The 21,852-nt window shown below is 37.3% G+C and overlaps 2 protein-coding genes across 3 annotated transcripts in view; one reads left to right on the top strand and one right to left on the bottom strand.

Annotated features, from left to right (window-relative positions):
• The window catches only part of LOC117334805 (follistatin-like), a 41,818-nt gene extending 38,346 nt beyond the window's left edge, over positions 1 to 3,472 (bottom strand). For both annotated transcript variants that reach the window (XM_033894612.1, XM_033894613.1), the window contains exon 1: positions 3,194 to 3,472. In XM_033894612.1, coding sequence (XP_033750503.1) covers positions 3,194 to 3,287 — 94 coding nt within the window. In that variant the 5' untranslated portion in view covers positions 3,288 to 3,472. The remainder of the gene's footprint in view (positions 1 to 3,193) is intronic.
• A 6,498-nt stretch (positions 3,473 to 9,970) lies between these two features.
• LOC117334888 (ribosome-binding protein 1-like) lies at positions 9,971 to 10,756 on the top strand. The gene has a single exon (XM_033894729.1). It carries the CDS (start codon positions 9,971 to 9,973, stop codon positions 10,754 to 10,756), a length of 786 nt encoding a protein of 261 aa, XP_033750620.1.
• The last annotated feature ends 11,096 nt before the right edge of the window (positions 10,757 to 21,852 follow it).

The following is a 21,852-nucleotide window of genomic DNA, read 5'->3' as shown; positions in this document are numbered from 1 at the left end:
TCCCTCACAGTAAGATATTATTAAATGTGAATCCCTCACAGTAAGATATTATTAAACGTGAATCCCTCACAGTAAGATATTATTAAACGTGAATCCCTCACAGTAAGATAGTATTGCACGTGAATCCCTCACAGTAAGATATTATTAAACGTGAATCCATCACAGTAAGATAGTATTAAACGTGAATCCCTCACAGTAAGATATCATTAAACGTGAATCCCTCACAGTAAGATATCATTAAACGTGAATCCCTCACAGTAAGATATTATTAAACGTGAATCCCTCACAGTAAGATATTATTAAACGTGAATCCCTCACAGTAAGATATCATTAAACGTGAATCCCTCAAAGTAAGATATTATTAAACGTGAATCCCTCACAGTAAGATATCATTAAACGTGAATCCCTCGCAGTAAGATATCATTAAACGTGAATCCCTCACAGTAAGATATCATTAAACGTAAATCCCTCACAGTAAGGTATCATTAAACGTGAATCCCTCACAGTAAAATATTATTAAACGTGAATCCCTCACAGTAAGATATTATTAAACGTGAATCCCTCACAGTGAAGTATTATTAAACAATCTTTCACAGTAATAAATAATTGAATGCGAAACCCTCACGGGAAGATATTACTGAACGTGAATCCTTCACCGTAAGATATAATTGAACATGAATCCTTCACCGTAAGATAAAAATGTATTATTAAACGTGAATCCCTCACAGTAAGATATTATTGAACGTGAAACCCTCACAGTAAGATTTTATTAAACAATCTTTCAGAGTAATAGATTATTGAACGAGAAACCCTCACGGGAAGATATTACTGAACGCGAAACCCTGACAGTTAGATATCATTAAACGTAAATCCCTCAAAGTAAGATATTATTAAACGTTAATCATTCACAGTAAGATATTATTGAATGTGAAATCATCAGTAAAATTACTGTACGCAAAACTCTCAAGGTAAATTTATTGAACGTGAATCTCTCAAGGTATATTTATTGAATGTGAACCCCTTAAGGTTAATTTATTGAACATGAACCCTCAGGATATGATTATCAAACGTGAAATCTTCAGAATAAGAGTATTGAACGCGAATCTATCACGGTGAGATTATTGAACATGGAACCCTAAGGTAGGGTAACTTAATGTGAAACCCTCACAGTAGGGAATTATTGAACGTAATATCATCAGGGTAAAATTATTTAATATGAAACCCCCAAAATAACATTATTTAATGTAAAACCCTCAAGGTAAGTTTGTTGAACGCGAAACCATCAAGATAAGATTATTAAAAGTTAAGCCCTCGAGGTAAGATTATCAAATGTGAAACCCTCAGGGTAAAATTATTCAATGTGAAACCCTCAAGGTAAGATTATTGAACGTGAAGCCCTCAAGATAAGGTTATTAAATGTGAAACCTTAAGGTATGATTATTTGATCATGAAACTATCAAAGCAAGATTATTGAACGTGAAACCCTCAAGGTACATTTATTGAAGAGAACCCCTTAAAGTACACTTATTAAATGTGAAACCCTCAAAATAAACATAATGAAAGTGAAACATCCGGATAATATTATAAGAGTAAGATTGTTTGAATTCAAAAGAAAAAACCTCGAGGTATGATTATTGAACGTAAAACCCTCCGAATATGTTAAACCAGCATACTCCGATTAAGGTTATTGAACGTGGAACCCTCAGGGTAATATTATTAAACGTGGAACCCTCGGGGCAGGATTATTTAATGTGAAACCCTCCGGATAATATTATAAGAGTAAGATTGTTTGAATTTAAAAGAGAAAACCTCGAGGTAAGATTATTGAACGTTAAACCCTGAAAGTAAAATTACTGAAAGAGAAACCCACGAGGCTCGAATTCATATTCAAAGGGTGTGTTTAACAGTTTTACCTGTTTCACGGTTTTACCTGTTTCACAGTTTTACATGTTTCACAGTTTTACCTGTTTCACAGTTTTACATGTTTCACCGTTTTACCTGTTTCCCGGTTTTAACTGTTTCATGGTTTTTACCTGTTTCACAGTTTTACCGGTTTCCCGGTTTTACCAGTTTCATAGTTTTACCAGTTTTACGGTTTTACCTGTTTCACAGTTGTATACCTGTTTCACGGTTTTACCTGTTGCGCTGTTTTACCTATTTCACGGTTTTACCATGTTTTACCTAAGTGTTATAAGTCGCCGACAAGTGTGTTTCTCAGTTTTACCCGAGCATTACTAGTCTCCGACAGATACAGTTTAACCATATTGTAATAGTCTCCGACAGGGACTTTTTCATATTATTTGATCCAGGTGCAGAAAAGCATGTTTAGATTCACCGACAAACAGTTTACTACTTTATTTTTCCTTATACCTTGTGTTTTTGGAAAGGCCTGCCAACATGTATATAAGATGAATGGTTTCTACGCCGAGCGAGATTTAAACTTTGCAATATCGGTCGACACGTGTATAGCATAGTCGACACGTTATATATTAGAGTCGACACGTTATATGTTATAGTCGACACGTGTATATCATAGTCCACACGTAAATATATCATAGTCGACACGTGTATACTATATGACACGTCGACCATGTGATTTCAGGCGACATGTAGATGTTATACCACATCAACTGTATGATAACAGGCGACACGTGCCTATGATACTGTACGACGTCAGCTGTGTAAAACCAGGCCACACGTGCATGCTCAATCACGCTAATTGTGTAATATAAGCTGACAAGTGCATGTTATACCACATCAACTGTGTGATATCAGCCGACACGTGCATGTTATACTACCTCAGCCGTGTCATATCAGGCGACACGTGCATTTTACATTTCCTCACGAGTGTGTAAAATCAGCCGACACGTGTATGCTATACCTTCTCAACTGTGTGATATCGGCCGACACGTGCTTGATATTCCATATCACCAGTGCGTTATCAGCCGACACGTGCATGTTATACCATATCACCTGTGCGTTATCAGCCGACACGTGCATGTTATACCATATCAACTGCGTGATATCGGGCGAGACGTGCATGATATGTTATATAATCTATGTGAGGCAACACGTGCGTGTAATTTGACGTCCATGAGTGATATCGTCCGACATATGCGTGTAATATTTGTTGAAGTATCTAACATTCGCGTTCTATATTTCGTGTGGTACTATTTGACAGGTCTACACTTACCTGCAGCATATCCAGCCCAAGACACGAGGAGAATAATGTGTATCGAACGATGACAGCCGCCGTATGTATCCATGAGTCTGCAACACACTAACATCCCATAGTTCACACATGTAGCCACGTGCTTTTCAACATGCACTAAGTGTTGTCCAGATTATACGTGTTTGTAAAGTTTAATGACCACGGGGCAGGGCGAGTGGTAAAAGTTTACAGGTTAAGTACAGTACACTGGGCCGATATCGTCTGCTAAAAACACGTCCCTTCTCCATACTACGTGACTACTACGACGGACGATTGTATGAATGAAGTGATTATTACCCTAGTCCCTATATATATATGTGGCATCAGGAGAACCGGAGGAGGGACCTAACCAGCGACACGTCTACCTGGGCTGTAACGGTGCGTTCGATTAAGATATAAAATTAACATAACAATCGTGGAAGATTTTTGATTAATGTGTTCCGGACGCAGACAGCTTTCGGCGTAGTAGAGTGGCGTAGTAATAGCTTACACACAGCCGTAGTAAGTTGTCAGAGGTATACTAATACTTGAGATAATGTTGTACATGTAACAAGTGGTGCGTGGTTCTTTTGAGGTGGAGCCGGGGATTAACACGCGGAGACCCGAGTTCGAATCCTGTCGGGGTACTCGGTAGGAATGTTTTTCCCTGTTCTTTCTCATTGAAATAGTGATATAAGTATTAATATCTGTATTAGTGATATAAGTACCGATACCTGTAATAGTGATATAAGTACCGATACCTGTAATAGTGATACCGATACCTGTAATAGTGATATAAGTACCGATACCTGTAATAGTGATATAAGTACCGATACCTTTTTATAGTGATATAAGTACCGATACCTGTAATAGTGATACCGATACCTGTAATAGTGATATAAGTACCGATACCTGTAATAGTGATATAAGTACCGATACCAGTAATAGTGATATAAGTACCTATACCTGTAATAGTGATACCGATACCTGTAATAGTGATATAAGTAGCGATACCTGTAATAGTGATATAAGTACCAATACCTGTAATAGTGATATAAGTACCGATACCTGTAATAGTGATATAAGTACCGATACCTGTAATAGTGATATAAGTACCGATACCTGTAATAGTGATATAAGTACCGATACCTGTAATAGTGATATAAGTACCGATACCTGTAATAGTGATACCGATACCTGTAATAGTGATATAAGTACCGATACCTTTTTATAGTGATATAAGTACCGATACCTGTAATAGTGATACCGATACCTGTAATAGTGATATAAGTACCGATACCTGTAATAGTGATATAAGTACCGATACCTGTAATAGTGATATAAGTACCGATACCTTTTTATAGTGATAAAAGTACCGATACCTGTAATAGTGATATAAGTACCTATACCTGTAATAGTGCTATAAGTACCGATACCTGTAATAGTGATATAAGTACCGATACCTGTAATAGTGATATAAGTACCGATACCAGTAATAGTGATATCAGTACCGATACCTGTGATAGTGATATAAGTACCAATACCTGTAATAGTGATATAAGTACCGATACCTGTAATAGTGATATAAGTACCGATACCTGTAATAGTGATATAAGTACCGATACCTGTAATAGTAATATAAGTACCGATACCTGTAATAGTGATATAAGTACCGATACCTGTAATAGTGATATAAGTACCGATACCTTTTTATAGTGATATAATTACCGATATCTGTAATAGTGATATAAGTACCGATACCTGTAATAGTGATATGAGTACCGATACCTGTAGTAGTGATATAAGTACCGATACCTGTAATAGTGATATAATTACCGATACCTGTAATAGTGATATAAGTACCGATACCTGTGATAGTGATATAAGTACCGATACCTTTTTATAGTGATATAAGTACCGATACCTGTAATAGTAATATAAGTACCGATACCTGTAATAGTAATATAAGTACCCATACCTGTAATAGTGATATAAGTACCGATACCTGTAATAGTGATATAAGTACCCATACCTGTAATAGTGATACCGATACCTGTAATAGTAATATAAGTACCGATACCTGTAATAGTGATATAAGTACCGATACCTGTAATAGTAATATAAGTACCGATACCTGTAATAGTGATATAAGTACCGATACCTGTAATAGTGATATGACTACCGATACCTGTAATAGTGATATAAGTACCGATACCTGTAATAGTGATATAAGTACCGATACCTGTAATAGTGATATGACTACCGATACCTGTAATAGTGATATAAGTACCGATACCTGTAATAGTGATATGACTACCGATACCTGTAATAGTGATATAAGTACCGATACCTGTAATAGTGATATAATTACCGATACCTGTAATAGTGATATAAGTACCGATACCTGTAATAGTAATATAAGTACCGATACCTGTAATAGTGATATAAGTACCGATACCTGTACTAGTGATATAAGTACCGATACCTGTAATAGTGATATAAATACCGATACCTATAATAGTGATATAAGTACCGATACCCGTAATAGTGATATAATTACCGATACCCGTAATAGTGATATAAGTACCGATACCTGTAATAGTAATATAAGTACCGATACCTGTAATAGTGATATAAGTACCGATACCTGTAATAGTGATATAAGTACCGATACCTGTAATAGTGATATAAGTACCGATACCTGTAATAGTGATATAAGTACCGATACCTGTAATAGTGATATAAGTACCGATACCTTTTTATAGTGATATAAGTACCGATACCTGTAATAGTGATATAAGTACCGATACCTGTGATAGTGATATAAGTACCGATACCTGTAATAGTGATATAAGTACCGATACCTGTAATCGTGATATAAGTACCGATACCTGTAATAGTGATATAAGTACCGATACCTGTAATAGTGATACCGATACCTGTAATAGTGATACCGATACCTGTGATAGTGATATAAGTACCGATACCTGTAATAGTGATATAAGTACCGATACCTGTAATAGTGATATAAGTACCGATACCTGTAATAGTGATATAAGTACCGATACCTGTAATAGTGATATAAGTACCGATACCTGTGATAGTGATATAAGTACCGATACCTGTAATAGTGATATAAGTACCGATACCTGTGATAGTGATATAAGTACCGATACCCGTAATAGTGATATAAGTACCAATACCTGTAATAGTGATATAAGTACCGATACCTGTAATAGTGATACCGATACCTGTAATAGTGATATAAGTACCGATACCTGTAATAGTGATATAAGTACCGATACCTGTAATAGTGATATAAGTACCGATACCTGTAATAGTGATATAAGTAGCGATACCTGTAATAGTGATATAAGTACCAATACCTGTAATAGTGATATAAGTACCGATACCTGTAATAGTGATATAAGTACCGATACCTGTAATAGTGATATAAGTACCGATACCTGTAATAGTGATATAAGTACCGATACCTTTATATAAGGTAGACTTGAACCTATATTATCCACATATTATACCGAGATAGAACCGTGTCCAATATAGTAATGTGCAAAAATTATTCGCTTACGCAATATTTTCACTATATTTGATGCATTTTGAAAAAATATTCATTTAATTTTGAAGACTTCGTCTTTCAATGGAATTTATTGAAATTTCACATTCATGAAAGGACACATACAATGTAAAGTTAGATAATAATTTACTCATTATTCTGATAATATTTGTGAAATTTCCCGTAGCTTATTTCTAGAGATATTGCCGTTACCGTTCAAAAACAAAATAGCAATGGCTTCTTAAGTAAGAATAAAGAACAACATGACGTCATACTTTTGTGACGTCGGACATTTTCATCTATTTCAGGAAAATTCAACTACGGAAATTTACGTAAAACTATCAGGTGAAAGAACTAACAATTTTCTACGAATGTATGGAATATAAAGAAAAGCCCTTGAAAAACGAAGTCACGTAACTCCGCATTTCAACAAGATAGAAATTTCATTAAAAAGTGATGATACCGTTCCAATGGCCACCTACTGTTTATATATTATTGCCCACAAAAGAATGCAATAATTTGTTTAGAACATCACACTTGCATTTACTTTGCTAATTTAATTCGTTATTTGCGTCAATCACAACGGAAATAGTGATGTCACAATAGATCCACGTTCAACCTCACAGGCCTGTAGGAGCGGACTTCATCGTCTCATAGTAACCATGTGAGTAGCCAATGGGAAGTCATTGTTTTGTCACGTGATGTACTAAAACGGGACATAACGATCTCTTACTTAGATTGACATGCGTGTCATCACTTTCTTAATCCTATCATGTTTTATATGCCTGATCTATCCTAACTGCATTTCGTCGCGGCAGACACCGTTATAACATGCTGTCAATTACTTTAGGCGCACCAAATTTGGGAGTAAATTCAATTAGCTGGCAATACCGATTCTGTTTCCTGTCTGAAAGAGCTGCACGGCTGCAATTGCATTGTCTAGAGAACTGTTATAAGCCCTTAAATTCGTTATTTATAGATCGTCAATATGAATAGCTGTGTGCCACTCTACCAAATATAATAATACCGCTAGCAGCATCAATTGATATCTTAATGAAATGATTGGCTGACGCTGCGCAATTACGTCATCCTTTGTGAAGGACTTGAAGTGCGCATTTTAGAAATCAGAACTATTCAAATAATAAAGATTTTCTCATAACGTTTTTTTTACCTTGACGAAACGATCAAACCTCCTAAAATTGTCTTATTTTACTTTGCACAGTGAATATCAATTAATGCATCACATGACAAAATACTGAATTCCCATTCGCTGCTCCGGACACTATCAAATTTGGCGCGAGATTGAGCGTGAATCTATAATGACGTCACTGTTTCTGTTGTCATGCTGACCGAGACGACGAAAATGGCTGGTGCTGAGGTTACACACTTGTCTTTCTCCTAGGCGGCCGGGGTTCGATTCCCCGATCGAACGTGAAAAGTGAAAAGGTTAGGGGTCACCTGCCCGACCACGTGGGTTTTCCCCGTTTACTCCGGTTTCCTTCCACAGCAACACCCCTTGCGCCCTTCCATCTCGGCTAACAAGCGTGATAAATATAAGTTGATATAACTTGTTTCGCGATTGTTGGGAAAAAATAAAGTTTACATTTAGAATGGTTAAGTGTCTCTTGCTGCTAGTCAAGGTGGCCTATATTAAGGAACGTTGAGTCAGTCAAGGCTACGCCACACTTGTCTTTCTCCTAGGCGGCCGGGGTTCGATTCCCCGATCGAACGTGAAAAGTGAAAAGGTTAGGGGTCACCTGCCCGACCACGTGGGTTTTCCCCGTTTACTCCGGTTTCCTTCCACAGCAAGACCCCTTGCGCGCTTCCATCTCGGCTAACAAGCGTGATAAATATAAGTTGATATAACTTGTTTCGCGATTGTTGGGAAAAAATAAAGTTTACATTTAGAATGGTTAAGTGTCTCTTGCTGCTAGTCAAGGTGGCCTATATTAAGGAACGTTGAGTCAGTCAAGGCTACGCCAGAACATTTACTCCATTAGCACAGCAGTTAATGGGTTCATTTTATTTACATTATTAATTTCTTCTCGAATTATCATTATCGGTGAATCTATGAAGCGTCTGGCTGCAACCAGCACTAGACTTTACAACCAGAGTGTACCTGGAATACCCTAACAAATAGAAATTAATTGAAGGTCTGAATTCAAGTACAAATGTACGTGTCTACAATTGGTTTGGTGTTTATTGGTGCAAGGTGGCTGCCTTATACCAAGTCATTCATATAAATATACACATCAAAAACGACAAATAAGATAGACAGAAAGAAAAAGTTTTAATAGAGGTTTCAAGTCAAGCGAAGACACAAATGAACGCGAAGTACAAAGGAAGGCGAAAGTACAAAGAAAGGCGAAGGTACAAAGAAAGGCGAAGGTACAAAAAAAAGCGAAGGTACAAAAAAGGCGAAGGTACAAAGAAAGGCGAAGGTACAAAAAATGGCGAAGGTACAAAAAATGGCGAAGGTACAAAGAAAGGCGGAGGTACAAATGAAGGCGAATGTGTAAAGGAAGGCGAAGGTACAAAGAAAGGCGGAGGTACAAAGGAAAGCGAAGGTACAAATGAAGGCGAAGGTACAAAGAAAGACGAAGGTACAAAGAAAGGCGGAGGTACAAAGAAAGGCGAAGGTACAAAAAAGGCGAAGGTACAAAGAAAGGCGAAGGTACAAAGAAAAGCGAAGGTACAAAGAAAGGCGAAGGTACAAAGAAAGGCGAAGGTACAAAGAAAGACGAAGGTACAAAGAAAGGCGAAGGTACAAAGGAAGGCGAAGGTACAAAGAAAGGCGAAGGTACAAAGAAAGGCGGAGGTACGAAGGAAGGCGAAGGTACAAAGAAAGGCGAAGGTACAAAGAAAGGCGAAGGTACAAAGGAAGGCGAAGGTACAAAGAAAGGCGAAGGTACAAAGAAAGGCGGAGGTACAAAGAAAGGCGAAGACGAAGGTACAAAGAAAGGCGAAGGTACAAAGAAAGGCGGAGATACAAAGAAAGGCGGAGGTACAAAGAAAGGCGAAGGTACAAAGAAAGGCGGAGATACAAAGAAAGGCGGAGGTACAAAGAAAGGCGAAGGTACAAAGGTAGACGTAGGTACAAAAAATAGCGAAGGTACAAAGAAAGGCGAAGGTACAAAAAAGGCGAAGGTACAAAGAAAGGCGAAGGTACAAAGAAAGGCGAAGGTACAAAGAAAGGCGAAGTACAAATGAAGGCGAAGGTACAAAGAAAGGCGAAGGTACAAATGAAGGCGAAGGTACAAAGAAAGGCGAAGGTACTAAGAAAGGCGAAGGTACAAAGAAAGGCGAAGGTACAAAGAAAGGCGAAGGTACAAAGGAAGGCGAAGGTACAAATGAAGGCGAAGGTACAAATGAAGGCGAAGGTACAAAGAAAGGCGGAGGTACAAAGGAAGGCGAAGGTACAAAGAAAGGCGAAGGTACAAAGGAAAGGCGAAGATACAAAGAAAGGCGAAGGTACAAAGAAAGGCGAAGGTACAAAGGAAGGCGAAGGTACAAAAGGCGAGAAAGAAGGCGAAGGTAACAAAGAAGGCGAAGGTACAAAGAAGGCGAAGTACAAAGAAGGCGAAGGTACAAAAGCGAGAGTACAAAAAGGCGAAGGTAAAAGGAAGGTAAGGAAACGAATAAAAGGCGAAGGTACAAAGGAAGGCGAAGGTACAAAGGAAGGTGAAGGTACAAAGGAAGGCGAAGGTACAAAGAAAGGCGAAGGTACAAAGGAAGGTGAAGGTACAAATAAAGGCGAAGGTACAAAGGAAGGCGAAGGTACAAAGGAAGGCGTAGGTACAAAGGAAAGCGAAGGTACAAAGGAAGGCGTAGGTACAAAAAAGGCGAAGGTAACAATGAAGGCGAAGCTACAAAGGAAGGTGAATGTACAAAGGAAGGTGAAGGTACAAAGAAAGGCGAAGGTACATAGGAAGGTGAAGGTGCAAAGGAAGGTGAATGTACAAAGGAAAGCGAAGGTACAAACAAAGGCGTAGGTACAAAGGAAGGCGAAGGTACAAAAAATGGCGAAGGTACAAAGAATGGCGTTGATACAAAGAAAGGCGAAGGTACAAAGGAAAGCGAAGGTACAAAAAAGGCGAAGGTACAAAAAAGGCGAAGGTACAAAGAAAGGCGAAAGTACAAAAAATGGCGAAGGTACAAAGAAAGGCGTTGGTACAAAGAAAGGCGAAGGTACAAAGGAAAGCGAAGGTACAAAAAAGGCGAAGGTACAAAAAAGGCGAAGGTACAAAGAAAGACGAAGGTAACAATGGAGGCGAAGGTACAAAGAAAGGTGGACGTGCAAAGGAAAGCGAACGTGTAAAGGAAGGCGAAGGTACAAATAAAGGCGAAGGCGCAAAGGAAGGCGGGGGTACAAAGGAAGACGAACGTGAAAAAAGGCAAAGGTACTCATCTCCTCATCACATATCGTCACTCATCTCATCACATATCGTCACTCATCTCCTCATCACATATCGTCACTCATCTCCTCATCACATATCGTCACTCATCTCCTCATCACATATCGTCACTCATCTCCTTATCACATATCGTCACTCATCTCCTTATCACATATCGTCACTCATCTCCTTATCACATATCGTCACTCATCACCTTATCACATATCGTCACTCATCTCCTCATCACATATCGTCACTCATCTCCTCATCACATATCGTCACTCATCTCCTCATCACATATCGTCACTCATCACCTTATCACATATCGTCACTCATCACCTTATCACATATCGTCACTCATCACCTTATCACATATCGTCTCCCATCTTCTCACATATCGTCACTCATCACCTTATCACATATCGTCACTCATCACCTTATCACATATCGTCACTCATCACCTTATCACATATCGTCACTCATCTCCTCATCACATATCGTCACTCATCTCCTCATCACATATCGTCACTCATCACCTTATCACATATCGTCACTCATCACCTTATCACATATCGTCACTCATCACCTTATCACATATCGTCACTCATCTCCTCATCATATATCGTCACTCATCTCCTCATCACATATCGTCACTCATCTCCTTATCACATATCGTCACTCATCTCCTTATCACATATCGTCACTCATCTCCTTATCACATATCGTCACTCATCTCCTCATCACATATCGTATCCCATTTCCTTATCACATGTCCCCAGCTGTCACCAATCTATACGTGATTCGGCATATTTCCCCTTCAGATTTGATTAAAATATAAGTCCGTACAATCGATTACCAGTTATTATGTGTTAATAGTCATATATTTGTTACGATATGATTGATCTCACAGAGGTCGCTAGCGATTGCAGTGTAACGAAAAGTTGAAAGTCCATTTCTGCACATGTGCGGGAGTACGTGTTGATGAGCACACAATGGATGAAATTAGAGAGACATTGCATTGGAGTGAAAGACGATGCCGGACCCACCCGATGGTCTCCGGTGTCCGAAAGTAAATCAAGAACCTATCTACAATTGCAGACGTGTCGCCATTATTAAACTACGACTCGTGATGTGCAGTTACATGTCGTTAAACGAACTCAGGATTTAATTAAATTTTAATAAAAATGTTTGTAATCAAAATTCAACATTGGCAGTATATACAATGTACAGAAATTTCAACTATTGACACCAGTGAATAGCGATACTATTTATTTTGTTGACAACACCCAGGATATTGTATCATCGGAATTGAAACGTGTACTCGATATGCTTAATAAGTCGAGGGAACCAACACCGCCTCGAGACCGTGAATTGCAGGTGTTACACCGGTGCGCGTGACCCAGTATGTATATCATGTATCCAATCACCCATTACTAAATGGTAACCAATCACGTTTCCGGTGCTGTCTCTTCAGAATAAAAGAAAGGTCCGGACTCCACAAGAGGGAGTTGTCAACAAGGGTGCTTGCTACAGAGGTCGGACAGTACGATATGTCAGTGTTCGCTCACGTGGGATCATTTTTAACTTCAGGAAATCATAAATGATTTTCCCCAAAGCAAGATAACATTACGCAATTCCTGAACTATGTATTTTCTATGAATTCAATAATAATTTTTATTTAAGGAAATTCCTTAAGTTGTGAATGTTGATTGGTATTCGGGAAAATATTGATATACATGTATAAGCGTTGTTAGGTATAGAGAAGTTGGGGTACAAATAAAAAACCCGACTTAATTAAAGGGACATTCTTTCGTTTTAATAAAATTTTGGTCGTCAAATTTAAACTTACTGGAAAATATGTATTTGTTCCTAGTAGTAAAAGTTATATTCTTTGCATTAATACAACAGTTTTGCTCTCAAGATAAACAAAAGTTCTTCGAGTATTAAGTCCTAAAAAATCTTAATTCGACCCGAAGTATCACTAATTACCGCAAAGACATAGGTATTTGCATACGATACGCCTTTTCCCTGTACATTTCAGCGTTAATTTCATTACATGAAGGCACATATACTCATATAATATCATCATTCGGATAAAAACAACAGAAATTGTGCATGTTTCTGGTGTCCGAACGAATGAATGTCCCTTTAAGGAGACGGGAACCTAGCAGTATAACGAATGACGTCTGCACTAGAAACGGAAGTGTGTTGATGTGGTAGATCCTACTATCAAATATATCGCCATTCTTAATTCCTCGCTAGATAAAACAGATGTTGGTGGGCACTTGAGTAAACTAAACACATAAAAACCATGTTCAGATAGTATCGTTTTTAAGTGAAATGGAAATTACAAATATCTATTTTATATATGTCGATTTACACACCAGTATACGCGTCAGGCACATCGCTATACCGGATCGGAAACATTGATAGGTTTGATTAGCTTGAAAGCCACATAATAGCCGACCTAGATATACACCATTACAGAACCTTCCCTCGCCCATTCATAAAAAAATCTTGACTTAGAGTGTGTTTCATATCACAATGAGAATGGGATGGAAATGCATTGCGTGTGAACCGTTTAATAGTTTATGAATGAAATTCCACATTTCACTATCGGCAACTTGTATCTTTATGAATGAAATTCCACATTTCACTATCGGTTACTTGCATCTATAAACGAAAAGTCTCGGGGATGTCCCTGCCTGGTAGAACGGAAAAAAGCTAGCGTGTTGTGTATTTTACTGGGATCGACAGCTACTTCTTCAATTACACGAGTTGTATGATTTTAAGTTAAAGTTCAACTACGGCCACCAAGTGTCGTCCAGACAAAGCCGTGAATCTTGAGGAATGGTCCTTTTGTTCTCAACATGTCCTATTTCATTGTACAATACCCATCTTATAATAGAACAACGCATGCCAAACATAGTCTTAGTTTGAAAAAGTAAACAAATTGGTCAAATATTTTAGAAGGAATTTCTTTGAAATATACTTGATTTATTTACGCTTGTAGTAATTGATATATGAACATTATACCTCAGAACGTGTGTAAAGTAAGTAAAAAAAACGACCCCAACAAAACCCGGAGAAATCTAAAACAGAAGATGTCGTGAACCAGGAACAAAAACTGAATTTAAGTAGGGATGATCCGGAAGTGTATTGAACGTAAGAAATATTTCATTTAAAATGAAATATATTTCTTGTAACAAGTTTCAAAGTGCTGCTTAAGTGGAAAGTTTCTTAAAAGGTTTCTAGCTCTACAAGATCTATAGAAATTTATCATTTACCGGCTCAAGCCGACCTACGAATCAATTAGTATCTGACTTTAATTGCGATTTAAATCAGATATAAATCTATATCATTATTTACCGGTACAGTGGCGATTTCATTTGTATTTGACTACAATCTTATATAAATCTAATAATCATTTACCGGTACAAGCCGGCCGGCAAATCAATTCGCATTTGACTAATATGTAATAGAAATCCATATTATCAATCAATTTGTATTTCACTACAATTTTATAGAAATCTATGATATCACTTCCCGGCACAAGCAGGCCGGCGAATCAATTCGTATTTCACTAAAATCTTACAGAAACCAAGATTATCATTTACCGGTATAAGCCGGCCGGCGAATCAATTTATATTTCACTTAAATTTTATTGAAACCTAAATTTTCATTTATCATTAGGCTCTAATTGGAGTCATACTCTGATAGAAATCTATATTATCAATTACCGGTACAAGCAGGCCGGCGAATCTGACTACTATCTTGTAGAAATCTGTTATCATAGCCGGTACAAGCAGGCCGGCGAATCTAACTACTATCTTATAGAAATCTGTTAGCATAGCCGGTACAAGCAGGCCGGCGAATCAACTGGTGTTTTGTAGATTGTTCGTGTATGGAGAATCAAGAAGTTCATAATCTTAAATATCCAAGTAACCTTGGTAGTGACTCGTTTGAAAAATATGTTTTGGCACTGCAATGAACCTCTACATGACCGATTTTCTCAATTGACGAGTATTCCATTCAGTTCATGGCTTCGTGTTGTTTACAAGCACGGCGCGAACTCTTTGCCAACCTGCCCTAGCCGTTACCTCGACAACAACCTTGACCTTCTGCCGACATTGCATATTAACCGATCGTCTTGTCAAAACACATTAAACATTGATGTGACAGTAAATGAAAGTAGTGGGCTGGCCATGTGGCCCTGGCCAGATCAGCACGCGCACTCCACGCGCTTGTTTGTCTAATACAATAGATAGTGGAAGTGACACCATCATCAAATCTCACGGTTTTCGCTTCATTCCGGTCTAAATGCGGATTGAGTATTCAGCACAACATCGCCGTGATTATAAAACATGTTTTTGTTTACGACAAAAATAAATCTCATGATTAACCATTTTACAATTAAAGTGTCGTGTTCGCAATATAAGCCGAAGCGGAGTGTACGGCATTAGTCAATCTGTAACCTTACTGTAATATTTATTTTCAATATGATATATTTTAATAGATCTACTGTATATGTAAAGTAATTATATTAATGCTGTCCATCTTTCGTTAATTTGTATTATATATTAAGGATTGTAAATTAAAAGTAATCTTTTAGTATGCTTATGAACCGTAAGGCTTAAAGTGAATAAACATTGAACATTGAATCATAGTCAACAACACTTTGCTTTCATTCTTGCGTTCTCTAAGCCAACCAAGGCTTTGCGAGTATCCTAGCTCGGCTGTCAATGAACTTCTAGCTTTAGGGATCCGAGATTGTCTGTTACTCGAAAAATCCACATATTGTTTATCAGTATTGCAATCGAATCAATTATAGCTCTATTTACTATATATAACTATTGCATTGTATTTCGGGTTCGTAGCCGAGTGGTTAAGGTGTACCGACACTTTATCACTAGCCATTCCTCTGGGTTGCGAGTTCGAAACCTACGTGGGGCAGTTGCCAGGTAGTGAACGTAGGTTTTTCTCCGGGTACTCCGGCTTTCCTCCACCTCCAACACCTGGCACGTCCTTAAATGACCCTGGCTGTTAATAGGACGTTAAACAAAAACAAACCAAAATCGTGGAGAAACGCCGCATTTGTATACTGGTGTGCGGCCAGAACGCACCCAAAATATGTTTACGTGCAGTTTCGATTTGATTTGTATGGTGGCATGGATCTGCCATCACATAACGAAATAATTTTGTCAACATAGCAAGATAAATATACCATATAGCGAGATAATAAAACGACATAGCGAGATAAAACAACCGACATAGCGAGATAATTTAATGCGTTTACGAAGTCGCTATCTCGACATCTCGCCGCATTAGATTCTACTACTGACATGGACTTTTTTTCTTGTCAACGTCACGTGACCCCCATTCGGAAGTTCAGTTCGCCAGTGCACACGAGGCTTGGACAGGGAAGCTGAACGGCCCAACACCTACAACAAACAGGTAAACTGAATTTCCGAATGGAGGTCACGTGACGTTGACAAGAAAAAAATCCATGCCAGTAGTAGCATCTAATGCGGCGAGATGTCGACTTCATAAACGCATTAAATTATCTCGCTATGTCGGTTGTTTTATCTCGCTATGTCGGTTGTTTTATCTCGCTATATGGTATATTTATCTCGCTATGTTGACAAAATTATCTCGTTATGTGATGGCAGATCCATGCCACCATAGATTTGGCCATTTGATCATATTATCATGTGATATGCTGGACTGTGGATGAAAAGGAACATCAATTTTGAACCCCCCCCCCCCCCCCTCTTATATATATATATATATATATCGTCTATAAATGCTTGATATTCATGAGTTGCGTTGGTAGATTTCGTTGTATCCTCTAGGCCTTAGTGACCAGATTCCTAATCAGCCTACCGTGAAGGTGTTCAGCAGTCCGTACCACGCGTTTGGCGAGGCTACAGTAGGCGATATTACAATAGTATAATATTACCATAGTGGGTGAGGTTACGATAGCAGCTTCAGAGGATCTCTGGTTTCCGTCAAAATGTCTAATCTTTAGTATTTGGGTCAAATGAAACTTCGGTCAGTATCGGGATTGCCGTTTCATCGCACAGTGGAATGACGTCATGCTCGATTTATATCATAACTACGCCTTGGATTTAGTTGGTATGTTATAAGAGAGCATGAAGAAGACTTTCCCGAAGACAGCTTAGCGTAAATAGTATTGTCTATCATGCCTTCTGTGTTATGATAAATTATTTAAACAAAAGTAGCACGCGTTCTTTGAAATCTGACACCCCATACAATACTTGCCCAATGACCTTCGAAATTCCCCTTACAGTAAGTGGTCTACCACGATAGACGAGTGTTCCAATTTGTTTATCAAGCACCCCCAAATTCATAAAAACTCCCCCCCCCCCCCCTCCCCCCCCCTTGATTAATCAAGTAGCAACCCTATCTCTCCTTTTGTATTCAGAATTGTGTATGTATTCTGTGTACTACTAAAAGGGCAGGGTAGGGTTACGACCGAAAACTATTAATTGCTTCATATTTCACACTTGGCATCGGGGCACACAGTCAGTGTGTAAGGTCATAAGCTACCCTAAAGTAGCCCGAGTTTCCTCAGTCCCCGACGTCAGAAGTTAGACATTTGGACGGACAGGTATCCGCCCGTAACGTGTGGTGGGGCGCCGCAAGGGTCAGATGAAACTCGGGCTAGTCTTATAAGGAATCAGGACAGTGGCTATTAGTCCTTTAGTAACGGATGTCATTGTAGATAAGTATCCGCGGTATTGATCTGTCCGTAACGTGTGTAGGGACAGGGGTCAGATGAAACTCGGGCTAGTCTTATAAGGAATCAGGACAGGTGGCTTTTAGTCCCTTAGTAACAGATGTCATTGTAGATAAGTATCCGTGGTATGGATCGGGCCAGTTGAAAGTTACTGAGGTAGTTGTAGATAAGAAATGTGTCGAGAAACACAAAGATTTTTGCAAAGTGTAGAAACACTACTTGATGCTCTCTTTATTCCTTTCCAATTTAACAAAAAAAGTTTCCTTTTTGGTGTTTTTGTAAAAAATATGAATATTACAACAAATAGACTGGATAATGAAATTTTGATTATGATTAAGTTTTATATATACAAGACAAGGTGTCTACATAAAACATTAAGTCCACATGCTCTGATTAATTCTATTAAAGATTTCTATATCATTCAAAAATATATTGCTAATAGCCAAGGTGACCAGGTACAGCAGAACTTTGACAAAGAATGGAGAAAGTGGGGAAAATTATTAGATCGAATTGGCAGACAGTTTTTTCTGAATTGATATATGGTGTCCAGTGTATTATATCCTATTCTTCTTCTTTTTTTCCTTTTTTTTTATGTTTCTCTACTTACTTTCCCTGGAGACCCTAGATTCAATTGATATAGCTATGTAAGATAAATATCTATGACAATTATTTTTTACGGTTTTATTTGACATATTTGTTTGGTAAGTCGCATTTCTAGCCCGGTCTATCCTCTCTCTCTCTCTCTCTCTCTCTCTCTCTCTCTCTCTCTCTCTCTCTCTCTCTCTCTCTCTCTCATGTCTTCTGTTTTTTTTTTTTTTTTGTGGAATGGATGTGATGATTTTTGTGAGGGGATGGAGAATGTGTGTATGTTGATGATATACTGTCATAATGTAAACGTGTGGATGATGATGATTTTCTTATTTTACTAATTATATATATATATAATGATGATGATATCATAATGAATATATATGAGGAAAATGATGATAAGGATAGAGGATGATGTTGATGATGTTGATGATATCATAACAAATATATATGATTATGTTGCATGATGATGATGTATGTGTGATGATGATAGTGTTTTTGGTCACTATTTCTGAGATAGTTAGTGTATGTAACTGAATATTGTATAGCATGAAATGAAAATGGTGATATATCGAGTGATGATGATGATGATGATGATGATGATGATGATTATCACTATGTGAGATAATTATTGCATGTAATTTATTGTATAGTATATATATGTTGATTGTGATATATTGAGTGGATGATGATGATGATGATGATGATGATGATCGATGATGATGATGATGATGATGATGATGATGATGATCGATGATGATCACTATGTGAGATAATTATTGTAACTTGTAACTTATTGTATAGTATATATATATGTTGATTGTGATATATTGAGTGGATGATGATGATGATGATGATGGTTATCATGATGATGATCGATGATGATGATGATGATGATAATGATTATCATGATGATGATCGTGATGATGTACACTGTAGGTATAGGTGTGGTCACTACATTGTATGTTAAATATTTAAGAATTAATGTGTGTAAAGGAATTGAATGTGTAGCATGAAAAGGATGATATAATGAACTATGATGATGATATCGATGATAATGATGATATCATATATGATTATGATCTTATGTGCGAGTGTAAGTGTATGTGTTATATTTATGTTTTTACTATGCTGAAAAAAACTTGAAAAATAAAATAAATACAAAAAAAAAAAAAAAAAAAATGTGTCCCGCTTGTTTCTTCTCCCTTTAAGATTGTTTGTCCCACCTCTGAATAGAATAATATCCAAAGGCTGTGTGCCTTTCACTGAAAAATATTCCCGGCAGTTTTGCGGAGATAACAACCTTACTGCGGCACGATGAATACATAGTGGGGTGTGTTGATTTGGTGGAAATAAAACCGATAGAGGCGTATATCGCTCAGTGTTATGTTAAACGGAGAAGTAAGGCTCTGGTAGAAATAATCTAACATATTTTCAATTTAATCTTATTACATAAGTTCTTCGTAACATCACCGACAGCACATGCAATATCCTAATTATGATCGTTTGTTAGACCAAAAGTTACGTATACAATAAAGAGGCGGAGTCAGATACAATTTCTTCGGAATGCAACAAATTATTTATCCACTTTAGATTAAAAAGAATAATAAAATCAGAAATTCTTGTTTTCAATACGAACAGAGAACTCGGGTAGAGGAACGATAACTCGTATGTAAAGAATACTTTCAAAACCACCAGACTTATCTCCCTTCCTTCCTGGTTTACTAACACTATTTTTTTTCAGTATGGATGATGATATCATGATAGAAGATGGTGATGATTAAGTGTGATTCTTTTGATGATGATGATGAATGGATGGTGATGAGGGTGATGATGAGGAGGAGTAGGAGTAGGATGATGATGATGATGAACCGATGATGATGATGAGGAGTAGGATGATGATGATGATGCTGATATGATGATGATGATGATGTTTGATTATGTATGATGATGATATGATGATGATGTTATTGAATCATGAGTAAGGACTATAGTTACTGTGGGTGTAAGTGTGAGAATGTGTGTGCATATATGTTTCAAATGTTTTGTATTTATGAAAAAAATCTTGAAAAATAAAAAATAAATAAAAACCCCCCACTAATTTTACGACTTATTTTACTTCAAATTGAGAAATATTGAGAATTTCCCATTAAAAACTTGTTTTCAATGTAAAGTTATATATTTTCGGAGTTAAATGAATGAATACAAATATAAAACTTTGTCATTACTGCTACTGTTCGTTGTCATATGAATGGAATCGGTTCTCTAAAATATTTAAGTTTGTATTGAATACGCTTTTTACCCGAATCCTTCACAGATTTTTCTGAGAACGTGTTGCTAAGTATTGCATCAATGTACTTCTGGTTGTAAAACAATCATTGTTTCGCAAAAGCGGTACATATATTTATTAATATCTGCATGTTATGTTTTTTGCATGTGAATATCACTAGTTTAAAAACTTTTTTTTTCATATGCTGCGATGTCCTAATATGGACAATGACGTTACGTCATGAATTGAAAATGGCTGCCTTCGAATTATTTCGTCCCGAAGAAATGTTATGATGCACGCCTTAAAACATATCTTGCATGCATGTTTTGATTTCACTGAAATTTCATGAACCTCGTCTCCGAGTTATAATTTTTGCACGCAAATATAAAAACTTCTGGGACTCATTTCATAAAATCTCATGAAATTAAGTCATTTAAGTTCATATTATGTGATATATTGTAAACGACTTACACTTTCAAGAAATCTGATCCCCTACTTACCTTCATCAATCACATGGGATAAACCCGATATGGCGCAGGGTGAAAACGGCGAGTATTAACTGATGTGAATTATCAATGTTCTTCAACTTTATATGGCATTTTGAGTAAGCGTATCGATAGTCGGTTCAATATAAATGTAATCTAAAGCGATGAGTTACTGATAATTGGTGTAATGAAGCTGATATTAACTTCGTACGTATTGGCAAGATGACGGTAACTGAGTTTATCCAAATCGCGGTGATGCGGGTATCTGCGGATGAGGGTAACTGGTTTGTATAAATTCATTTAAATCGAAAAACGCATTAGAATCAATGTATAACTCAGTAAACCATTGGCTTAAAAATTCTCTCGGACGAAAAAATGTTGGAAACATTTACTGTTCTTATGATATGTACTATTTCGCTAATCTAACTCATACATGTACCTTCATAACGCATTAATTAGTTGTATTTCTATTACATTTTTGTAAAACCTTTATGATTACCCATTGTTTTAAGAATTGCTGAACTGCAACAATCGGGTATTCAGTTTCTATACCCTGCGTCACAACCTGTACTACAATCAGTGTATATGTAAG

This window comes from Pecten maximus, chromosome 9 (genome assembly GCF_902652985.1).
Source record: "Pecten maximus chromosome 9, xPecMax1.1, whole genome shotgun sequence".
Taxonomy (NCBI): domain Eukaryota; kingdom Metazoa; phylum Mollusca; class Bivalvia; order Pectinida; family Pectinidae; genus Pecten; species Pecten maximus.
Note: the sequence above shows the minus strand (reverse complement) of the source record. Positions and strands in the feature narration are given on the sequence as shown.